At 46.0% G+C, this 10,492-nt stretch overlaps 3 protein-coding genes across 3 annotated transcripts, besides 17 other annotated features; 1 reads left to right on the plus strand and 2 right to left on the minus strand.

Moving 5' to 3' along the window:
• Positions 1-123: 123 nt before the first annotated feature.
• Positions 124-888, minus strand: PVX_113485 (hypothetical protein, conserved; the record flags this gene model as incomplete). Its single annotated transcript, XM_001616038.1, has 1 exon — positions 124-888. The coding sequence occupies exon 1, from the start codon at positions 532-534 to the stop codon at positions 124-126; it is 411 nt and encodes a 136-aa protein (XP_001616088.1). The 5' UTR covers positions 535-888.
• Positions 889-911: a microsatellite.
• A 457-nt stretch (positions 912-1,368) lies between these two features.
• On the plus strand, positions 1,369-2,364 carry PVX_113480 (ubiquitin-conjugating enzyme E2 I, putative; the record flags this gene model as incomplete). The annotated part of the gene is made up of 4 exons (XM_001616037.1): positions 1,369-1,445; positions 1,765-1,825; positions 1,972-2,080; positions 2,213-2,364. 4 exons carry the CDS (start codon positions 1,369-1,371, stop codon positions 2,362-2,364), a joined length of 399 nt encoding a protein of 132 aa, XP_001616087.1.
• A 104-nt stretch (positions 2,365-2,468) lies between these two features.
• Positions 2,469-2,488: a microsatellite.
• A 1,256-nt stretch (positions 2,489-3,744) lies between these two features.
• Positions 3,745-3,793: a microsatellite.
• Positions 3,794-3,926: 133 nt separating this feature from the next.
• Positions 3,927-3,951: a microsatellite.
• A 47-nt stretch (positions 3,952-3,998) lies between these two features.
• Positions 3,999-4,021: a microsatellite.
• Positions 4,022-4,032: 11 nt separating this feature from the next.
• Positions 4,033-4,075: a microsatellite.
• A 57-nt stretch (positions 4,076-4,132) lies between these two features.
• Positions 4,133-6,547, minus strand: PVX_113475 (RNA binding protein, putative; the record flags this gene model as incomplete). Its single annotated transcript, XM_001616036.1, has 4 exons — positions 4,133-5,440; positions 5,576-5,719; positions 5,899-6,157; positions 6,423-6,547. The coding sequence occupies 4 exons, from the start codon at positions 6,545-6,547 to the stop codon at positions 4,133-4,135; spliced, it is 1,836 nt and encodes a 611-aa protein (XP_001616086.1).
• Positions 4,274-4,307: a microsatellite.
• Positions 5,045-5,099: a microsatellite.
• Positions 5,885-5,911: a microsatellite.
• Positions 6,476-6,502: a microsatellite.
• Positions 6,548-6,834: 287 nt separating the features above from the next.
• Positions 6,835-6,894: a microsatellite.
• A 134-nt stretch (positions 6,895-7,028) lies between these two features.
• Positions 7,029-7,050: a microsatellite.
• A 514-nt stretch (positions 7,051-7,564) lies between these two features.
• Positions 7,565-7,584: a microsatellite.
• Positions 7,585-8,113: 529 nt separating this feature from the next.
• Positions 8,114-8,175: a microsatellite.
• Positions 8,176-8,480: 305 nt separating this feature from the next.
• Positions 8,481-8,503: a microsatellite.
• A 437-nt stretch (positions 8,504-8,940) lies between these two features.
• Positions 8,941-9,015: a microsatellite.
• Positions 9,016-9,069: 54 nt separating this feature from the next.
• Positions 9,070-9,111: a microsatellite.
• Between the last annotated feature and the right edge of the window lie 1,381 nt (positions 9,112-10,492).

The raw sequence follows: 10,492 nt of genomic DNA on the forward strand, positions 1-10,492 counted from the left end.
TTGGGAGGCCAAACTGAAGTTTTAAAACTGTGTTTGCCAAATGCACGATCGCTCGCGCGAGAAGCGTGGCACGCCTGTATGCGTATACACGTGTATGCGCCCGTATATGTATGCCCCGTGCGCTCACCTTTGAAGGTGCGCAGTGAGGTACATCTCCCGGTACAATTTATCCGCTACGTCATTTTCCGCCATCAAGCGAATAATGCGCTTATCTTTCACTCGGATTTCTTCCTTCAAGTTTTTCACCTCCGCATGGCACAACTGTACTTCCCTTTTTAAACAGCCATTTTCTTTTTGCAGCTCTGCCATTTTCTGTTTATAATTTTTTATTTCCTCCCGCAGTTTATACACTTCTTTCCTCTTAACGAATTCATCTTGCATGGCACAAACATTGTTTTGAAATTTGACTGCCTTCTTAAACCTCGCCTGGTCCTCCTCGTCCCTCCGTCGAAGTTCGTTTTTGAAAAACGTTACCTTTTTTTCGAAGCTCATTTTGCAATTGGAGTGGAGGCGTCGCCCGGGGGATGCGCACATTTGCCACTTCACGTGAGGACACGTTTAGGTAGACGCTTACGTCAGCGCTTACGTCCACGCTTGCTTACGTCAACGCTTGGTTAGGTCCACCCTTGCTTACTCCCACTCGCGCGCAACCGTGGCATGGGACTGGCCAACAAAACATAGAAACTGGCTCCGCGAGGCGTTTCCACCCACAGGAAGGGACATGCCAACGCGGGTGACGCAGCGTACGTGGTAGCCACGTGATCTGTTGCAATTCGCCTCGCTGGGGGAAGCAGGGGGCAAAGGGAGCACTTAATCGAAGGCAAAAAAAAAGGATAAAAAATAAGGGCACACAAAAAGGACACAAAATGGACATTTTCAACTAACCTGAAGGAAAAAAAAAAAAAAAAACGCTCCTTATGCCTCTTCACCCTCAGTGGAACTCACTTCCTACACAAACGTAAAAACGCAGAATATCTGCGGCACATTTGGAGTGGTGCACAGGGGGTTGCATCCTGAATGGACAGAAACGAGCAAGAAAGGGAACGTAAAAGGAAAAAAAATAAAATAAAAATTAAAAGCAAAACGAAGGAACGCAATAGAGGAAGCGTTGTGCAGTGAAAAGAGGAAGGCATAATAATACGATAGGCGAAGAAACCCCTTGCGGGAAAAGTAACCCTCCCTTCCACACACACCCCTGTAGAATTAAAACACAAATGTATTGCCCTGCCTGATCTGAGCTCATCTACAACAGACAACACAGAAAAGAAAAGAAAATTTTTTTTTTTTTTTTTCACCTTTTCCCCAGTGTGTCTAACCACCATTAGCACAATTTTTTTTTTTTTTTTTTTGCCAATTCATATGAAAAGCATGACGAAAAATAGACTCCTAATAGAATCTCGCGAAGCCAAAAAGCAGAATGACCCAGACATAACACTCACCCACAGGTACATGCAATTGATAGGCACAACTGTTGCGAGCAACCCTTTTCTGTGTTTTTTTTTTTGGCCCCATTTTTGCGTCCGTTGGTGCGCCCCACTGGAATGCCATTTCGTGCAGATTTCTTCTGATCGTTTTATTGGCTTCGTATGTGTGGGTGCCCGGACGGTTGCCTTTTTTGCTTCTCCATTTGATTAGCGCGCATAACGGGGTTACCGTCTGAGTAGCAGTTGTGTGCCTGTATGTAGACACAACCCCTGTGCATGCACCCCCCCTGGAGAAGCCGCTCACTTTGCACCAATTTCCCCCATTTTGCCCCTTCTTCAGTGATTACAATCTGTACGAGTGGCAAGCAGTTATACGGGGCCCGAAGGACTCCCCCTACGAGGTAGAGGCAAACTTGCTCAGCAGCTTTTCAGTCAGCAAGGCAGCTCCTTTCGCGGTGCAGATTTGCACAAATGTGTATGTATATATCTATGTGCATGTACTTCTGCTCAAATGTGGCGCTTATTTCCTCGCCGCTTTCCCCCTCAGGGCGGAAGGTGGAAGCTGAACATAAAGTGCAAGAGCACGTACCCGATAGACCCCCCGGTGATAACCTTCGTCACGAAGTTTTTCCATCCCAACGTAAATTTCGTAACAGGTAGGGCGGCGCGCTTGAAGAAGTAGCCTTATCACTTCCCCCCTACGAGGGTAAATAGTGTTGGCATTACCCTGCGTACACAGCGCACACATAGCGCACATTTTTCTCCACATTTTTTTTGCCCCCCCCAAGGCGAACTCTGCATGGACATTTTGAAGGCCAACTGGAGCCCCGCATGGACCATTCAGTCCCTCTGTCGAGCGATTCTGTTTTTGTTCACCGAGCCCAACGCGGACAGTCCTCTCAATTGCGACGCAGGTTGGTTCTGCGGCGCGTGCGGATGAGGGGGTACTCCAAGAGGACCCCATTCAGCACTTCGTTTTCAAACGGTTAAGCGGATGGCAGTTATGCGGCTGCCGGTTTTACATTGACTGTTTTGCCGCTGCTGCGATTGCTCTGGTCATGCGGCCAGCCCTCCACAGCGCTCACCTTGTTGAGCTAAAGTGTGCAAAAAAAATAAAATAAAAAATAATAAAATACAAATCGCTTCTATCGCTCCACAGGCAACCTGCTGCGGTCAGGGGATGTTAAAGGATTTCAATCGATGGCCAGAATGTACACGCACGAATTCGCTATGCAGAATGATTAATTTTGTGAGGAAGGATGAACGTGTTGGGGTCACCCATTTTTTTTTTTTTTTTTTTTTTTTTTGTGTAAAAAAGACCCCTTTGGCATATACCCACATGGAAGGTGCCTATCGAAGGGGGGAAGTCCAAATTGCAGACACCCTCCCGCGTGTGATTTTCCCCGCGTTGCAATTTTGGTGCCGCACTGAGGCCACTTCACCATGTTATGATGCCTACGGATGAACACTCACCCGTATGAGGTGTACGTACACATGTATCTTTTCATGTGTACCCTTTTTTTTTTTATAGTAATTTTAAGGGTGTTTCTGCGTGCATAATACCTTCCCACCCCACTACTGTTTATGCCCGTCTTTCCTCTTCTGCTCGAAATGGTTCATTTAATTTGTTTGTGTGCATTGTATGTCCCCCCTCCCACTGTCACGTGGAAACACTGCACACACGTCTTAAAAAGGAACCCACCAATTTGAACTGCTCCAAGTTGTATCACACGTGGTGCCCATTTGTTGTGCAGGAGGCCTCCATCTTCAAGTGGTCTGCATGAACCACACCGCAATCACTCTCCACTTACATGTAGATGACCAAATGGGAATGCCGCCGAACGGTCAAGCTTAGTATATGAAGTGAAACTTTAATTCGTTAAGCGCACGGAAGGGGATGTGGCGCTACACATACAGTTTTTGGAGTGTCAAAAAAAAAAAAAAAAAAAAAAAGGGGGAAGACACGCATGATGAGGGGTAAAAATAAGCAATACAAAAAAATTGTGAGGAATGTAAAATGGGACAAAGTGATAGAAAAAAAAAAAATGTCCTCTTCGTTTGTGCAGGAAGGCGTGCTGGCAACACGTTTATGCCACTACGCAGAAGGGGGAGGAGAAAACGCTGCTCATTTAGTAGTCAGCGCCGTAACGATGTGGTCACCTGGGCGGGAAAGCACCTCTGTTAAGAAGCCTTTATCACCACGCAGAACAGCACATGACGTCTGAGGGGATTCTCCAACATTTACGCGTCACAAATGTGCACATGCCCATGTGTGGGTAGCCACCTTCCAATTTTAGCTCATCCACACAGAAGGGGGAGGGGGAGAACAAACCTTAGGGTAACGAAATCCAACCGGTGACATTCCTCTCCTCTCTCCATGGACAGCACACATACCAGGTGAGTACTTCCTCCCATTTGAAAGTTTCCCTTTTTTTTGGGGGGAGGATAAAAAAGTATTTAAGCTGGAGGGGTATTCAAAATGGGGGTGACTATAATTACGTTAACATTGTGGGGGGGGTTTTACTCTTACTTTCATTTTTACTTTTATTTTTACTTATATTTCCCTTTGACCTTTGCCCGATGAATAGTGCACCCGTTTTGGGTTATCTGGTTGGGCACTTCCAATCCACAATGCGGGGCATAATTTTAATTCGGCACAATGGGGCGGGGAACCACCCCTAGAACCGCCCCCAATACGGTGACCCCTGCTACCGTCTGTACCTCTCTCGGTAGGCCATTTCACGCCTCTGCCTCTCCTTCAAGCGCTGCCTCATCTGCATTTTCTCCGACTCTTTAACCCACCACGGTTTGTTGCTGCTGGACCTTTTTCTCCTTCGCCTGGCAGAATGAGACGAGTTACTATAGCTGACGGAAGAGCTGTGGCCTCTCTTCCTCATTTTCCTAATTTTGCTTTCTCTCTCACGGTACCTGCTTCTTCTATCAGACTCATAAGAACTTATCGAGTCGTTACTCCTAGTGCGGTGGGAACTCCTGGTGCGATGGGAGCTCCTGGAGCGGCTATCATATTTCTTCCTTTTTCGAGTGGTGCTGCTGTGCTTTTTATGGCTACGTTTTCGCCTGGAATTTGTCTTGGTTCCGTGCCTCCTGTAGCTGCTCCTGCTGCTGGAGGATGAGCGGGAGCTGCTTCGAGACGAGCCAGACGATTCGCTGCTGCTGTATTTCGCGCTCCCAGATCTTTTGCCTTTCCTCCCTTTGTCACGTGTTTCATCCGCGTCGTTTGCGTCTCTCCCCGCGGTTGCCTCTCCCTCCGCGTGTTTGTCCTCCGCTCCCTCGCCGGCGTTCTCTCCTTCCTCTTTGGCCTTTTTCTTCCTCTCCGCCTTCTCCTGCGCTTCATTCACGTTGGGCTCGCCGGGCCGACCGACCGACCCGTTGTTACTCTCCGCTACCGCTTTGGGTTGCTCGGCGATGTTAGCGGCGTTAGCGGCGTTCGTGACGCCAGTAATGCCAGTAATGCCAGTAATTCCAGTAATGCCAGTAATTCCAGTGACACCAGTAATGCCAGTGACTCCCCCTAATCCCGTTACCGCCGCTACTCCCGCTACCCCCTCTGGGGTGGCCCCGATCAGCTGCGGATTCGCCTGCACGAGGTTATTCGCAATCACGGCACTCGAGTTATACATGGCAAAAAGCTTTTGACTCAGCTTGTCCCTCAAGGCGAGGACCTTTTCTACCTTCTCATTAACCACGGGTTGTTTCTTGGCTGGGGGAGGCTCACTCACGTCCCCCTTGGTGCTCGTCACACTTGTGCTGTTGCTATAAAACGAAAAATTATTCTTCATATTGTCTCTCTCGTTGATTAAGCTGTATGCATCTCTTATAATTATTTCGTTTGTCCCTATTTTGGTTCCATTCAAAAGCAACGCAGCCTTGGCATGTTCTTCGTTTGTAAATTCTACAAAAGCGGTGTTCATTTTTTTCTGCTCGTTATACTGAAGCTTGTAGCTGGTGGTGGTTCCCACGCTCTTGAACAGGGCCTTTATATCATCTTCGCTGCACTGTGTGGGGAGGGTAAAAAAAAAAAAAACACACATGGGTGAAACGATGCTTCGACGATTGCAGAGAGGGACAGGCAGTTCCCTGCGCCCAAGTGTCCCTAATCAGATTGACGCAACTGAAATACGCATGCTTACATTTGCGGGGACATTTTCCATATAAATAATTTTGGAGAAGACGTCAAATTTGTTGTTCTTTTCGTTCAGCGAGTTTTGGAAGTCCACGAGTCCCTTCTTCTGCTCCGAAAGGAGTTGCTGCTGGAGGAGGATGTTCTGCAGGGCCTATGCGGTGGGAGTGGGGGAGCGATAGGAGTGATGGAAGCGGTGGACGCGGTTGAAGCGATTGGAGTTGTAGAAACGGCTCAGAAGAGGTGCGTCACCGCGAGGGTGCGTTGCGCCGCTTGGAGGAAGGCCTCATCGGAGAATGCACTCGGGGCGCTCCTCACCCAGTTTCGCCTTACCTGGTACTGCACGCTCTGCGCGGCGGCACTGTTCACGAGGGCGCCGGCTCGTGCATCTAGGGAAATGGCTAAATTTTTATCCGTCTCAGTGCTACCGCTAGCCGCGTCGGCAAAGGGTGGGTTCTGTGAAATGGGTTCGATGACAGTTACAACCATGGGGACGTTCAACAGCAGCTCGCCATTGAGGCGAGACGCTTTCGTTATCCCCTCTGAGCTCTTGAACTCGATTTGGCAGTACTTCTGGTTCTTCCCGGGAAAGCTAAGAAGCAGGGGAAGGTGTGAAGAAGAAAAAGACGATGAAGAGGGGGAAGATGAAGAAGAGGAAGGCGGCGGGGAAGTATCCTCTCTGTTATCCCTTCGTCGGGAGGTATGCCGAAACTGCGTGCTCGCATCCCCTTCAATGTGTAATCGCTAAAGGGGGCGAACGAATACACATGTCCACACAGATGCAGGCACATTCACCGGTAAAGCGCAACTGCTGTTATAGAAAACACGCCCCCTTTCTCCGGTTAGCACAAACTCACTTCTTAAAAACGACGCCGATTATCTCATCACATGATTCAAATTTTTCTTTGATGTCCTTCTCTGTCACATCGGTGGAGAGGTTCTTTACATAAACGACATTGGCTATGCTGAAATTTAAACTCATGATAGGAGAAGCTGCGTTTTACAAAATGTCACTCGGTTTGTTTCTTTTGGGGGCGAGCGCGCAAAGGGGGATGTATGTACGCACGCGTGGAAGTGTAGCGGCATGGAAGTGTGGCAGCATGGAGGTATCGCAGCATGGAGGTATCGCAGCATGGAGGTATCGCAGCATGGAGGTATCGCAGCATGGAGGTATCGCAGCATGGAAGTGTGGCAGCATGGAAGTAGGCACGTATAGAAGTAAACACGATTTGAAGCAAGCACGTATGCACTTATGCGTAAACCTCTGCACGGTTCAACTGCGCCACATACGTACATGTCGAGCGGCGACGCAGCAGCCGGGAGGTGTTTCCACTACAAGGAGGTATCAACAGATGGGGGCGTACAAACTGAATGAACTTGTTCCCTTTTCTTTACATTTTTAAAAACTCGCAGATGTTTTCTGTGTACCGCGTTGATGAGCAGATAGGGGGTGGCATCTACTTTTTTTTTTTTTTTTCCAAACAGATGGATGGAAAAATTTGTGCGTAAATATATATGTAGCTATATACGCATGCTAGCTAAATGGAAAAAAAAAAAATTATCTTTTCCGCTTTTTTTTTTTTTTTTTTTTTTTCCACAATATGCTTAGCACATCACAGGGAGTGTATTAAAAAGAATTGGCTCCATATATACGTAGGGGGGGAAGGAAAGATAAAACTGTGCCTATATAAGGTCCCATTTCGAAACCTCTGCAATTCGTTAACAGGGGGCTGATCGGCAATTAACTTCAACTTCCTTTTATGTAGAGTGTTGGACCCGCGTCCAACGAATTCTGCCAAGGGAAAAATTGTAACGCAAAGAGGGGGGACCTGCTTAACCAATTGGAGGGGAAAAATACAATTTTGTAAAGGCGTAACAATTGCGAGAAAGGGTAATCTCACCCAGGGGGGTATATGCCTCTGGCGGGCGAGGGAAGGATCGCCTTGGAGTGCATCACCACGTTGGGTGGAAGCGGTACACTGGACTACGTCACCACGTCGCTCCCCACCGAATAGCCTCACACACAGAAAACACAAATTTGGGGGGAAAAAAATGCCTGAACGGTTCAGGCGAATTTTGAAATGGTCACAAAGGTGGTTTCCCCCATTTTCGAAAAAAGGGAAGCGTGAACGTTAGCCAAGTTCGTGTTGTGAGAAAGGGAAAATAAATTGAAAGGCCTCAAAAGAAAGCAGTGAACGTCTTTGCTTTTTGTAAAGTGCAAAGCGATAAATTGCGAATTGAGCGCTGGTCCATTTGGTCGCGTTTAACCGTGTGCATAGCCCACCACATGTTGAGCAAGCGTGCATGTTTGTTAAGTTGGATGTTTGTCAGTAGCGCATATGAATAAAATGGGGGGGTACACAGCATACTGTAGCGGAAGAAAAAAAAAAGGGAACTCCCATTTTGCTACTGTTTTGCCGGTCAGTCACCGTTTTGAAAAAATTAAACTCGACGGTAAAAAGACGCCTCGATGGCCTTTGCAAAGAGGAATATAGTCATGCTAGTGGGCAAATAAACATTATGCACGATTCGAAATGAGGTTTGTTCCGTGTGTAACTGGCAAATGGGGGTGCACCCAAGTAGAGGCCATTTTGTAAAAGCACACAACTGGGGAAAGCCTCCCCAATTATTCCTCTCAGCATGTGAGTGGGTAGGATGGAGGTGATTTAACATTTTGACCAACTGTTCCATCATTTTAAAAACAGTTTGGAACGTGGGCCCAAAGGAAAGGTCAGTCATGCACTTCGAAGAGGAACCAAAAAATGAAAGGGCAAGTGGCGAAATGGCATGTTCATTGTTAGCGCCTTTCACTGCTGCCCATGACAAGTACCCCCTTGTATATGACCTCATACGACTGGCATATATTTAGGGATGCCTTGCGCATTTGGACGGGGCATACCCAAGCGTGTCGGCCAACTGAGCACAAGCTCCCTTTCGCCTGACGCGAATGAACAGTTTGGAGATATGCTACTGGGGCCCCCTCGAAATGGGAGATTCACACATTGGTCAATTTGTGTACAAAGCAGTTGCGACAAATGGGCGCCTCTCAATAGGGTGGTTCCCCCGAATGATTGATCACACAGGCAGATATTTAGTCCACCCATGATTCGCTTCATCCCTAATGCGGTTATTCCACACGTGGGAAACTTCGCCAAATTCGGCAAGATTAACTGGAAAGATAAGAATAGGAGAACATATGCGTGCTTGCGGTTTGCCCTCTTCATTCCCTTTGGGAAAAAATAATATTAAAAGGTGGCCCATCACTCACGGTAGGTACCTCTCCGCACATTGCTTAGTACGAAAAGGGGCATGCAGGAAAAGGTGTTCTCTAATGGCACGCCCGCATGAGCAAACAGGATTACCCCAAATGGAGATAATTTTTTTTTTTTTTTTGCCTCAATTTTGTACATTTTCAAAAAATGTCATGGGTAAAATAATGTTGGGTCGTTCCCTCCCCCCTGGCACAAAATTTTATCGAAGCTGCAAAGGCATCCAAGTGGACACAAGTCAGTGTCTACTCGGTTATACGCCTTTTTAGCAATGTTCGTCAAAATGAGGGCTCCAGTTTGGAAAAATAACCACAGAGTTGCAATTTTCGGCAAAAACAAAAAAATGCTGCCCCTAGATGTATAAAATTATTTTAAACAAGTTGCTCCTTTTCTCAATTTTGTATACATCCATTTTTTACAGATAAACAAGTCTGCCTTTTTTTTTTTTTTTTTTTACAACAATTTTTTTTTTTTATTTTACATGCGTTAAAAAGGGGAGAAGGAAAAATTATGAACGGCAAGGTAAAAAATACAGCATGTAACGAAATTTTTTAATCTTTTTTTTTTTTTTCCTGGGATGAGCCAAAAAAGAAAAAAGAAGGGAAACCTTCCATTTGAACAAAATGACGTTTAATTGCTACATAAACATTTTCGCCTGGCGAGTCTAACATAAGAAAAATAAATACGAATGATGCGCGCAAAGGGGTAAGGGAAAAAAAAAATTTGCTTATTGGAGCCGCTCAGCAGTGCACGAATTGGGGGTGGGTTATGGGGGCGCCGATTTCGCCTGCCTCGTATTATGCTGCCACGGATGGGCGGCGGGTTGTATTGTAGAAGGGACAATCTGATTAGAAGCTATCAAAGCGAAGCAGACAAAAAGGTTAAGAAGAAAAAGCGACATTGAAAAGAAAGTGCTTAAATTTTAAAGCATCAGCAGAATTGCCACTTCTTCGGTCACGTCTTTTGCCAGTTCTTTTACCAGTTCTTTTGCCAGTTCTTTTGCCAGTTCTTTTGCCAGTTCTTTTGCCAGTTCTTTTGCCACTTCTTCTGCCAGTTCTTTTGCCAGTTCTTTTGCCACTTCTTCTGCCAGTTCTTTTGCCAGTTCTTTTGCCACTTCTTCTGCCACTCCTTTTTTGCCTTTTTTTTTCTTTTTCATTTCGCTTCCCTTCCCCCTCCCCCGAAAAGAAATCCTGGGAACGAAAAACAATTTTCAAAAAAAGGCAAACTGCACCACGCATATGTAGAAAAAAACGCGCGCAACACTCGCATGTATAATATACTGACTACTTATACAAAATAACAAACCGCCGGTGTTTTTTTTTCTATTTTTTTATCATCTTTAAATCGGCAAAATTGCATAACGTGCTGCGCGTAGCATTTTCGCGCATACCGAAATAATTGATGCGTAGACCACTGAATGGATTTTTTTGCCATCAAACGTTTTTTTTTAGCACAAAAAAAAACAAAAAACAAACAAAAAAAGAAACAAAAAAAATAAAAATAAAAACAAAAATAAAAATACCAACAAGCAAACAAAACAAAACAAAACAAAACAAAACAAACTGTTGGATTGCATACCCACCTGCTTTTCTTCCGCGCGAAGAAGAGTACATACGTCATATGCATATATTTTCAGTTAGAATTTAATTCCGCCTTTT

This window comes from Plasmodium vivax, chromosome 11, assembly GCF_000002415.2.
Source record: "Plasmodium vivax chromosome 11, whole genome shotgun sequence".
Lineage (NCBI taxonomy): Eukaryota > Apicomplexa > Aconoidasida > Haemosporida > Plasmodiidae > Plasmodium > Plasmodium vivax.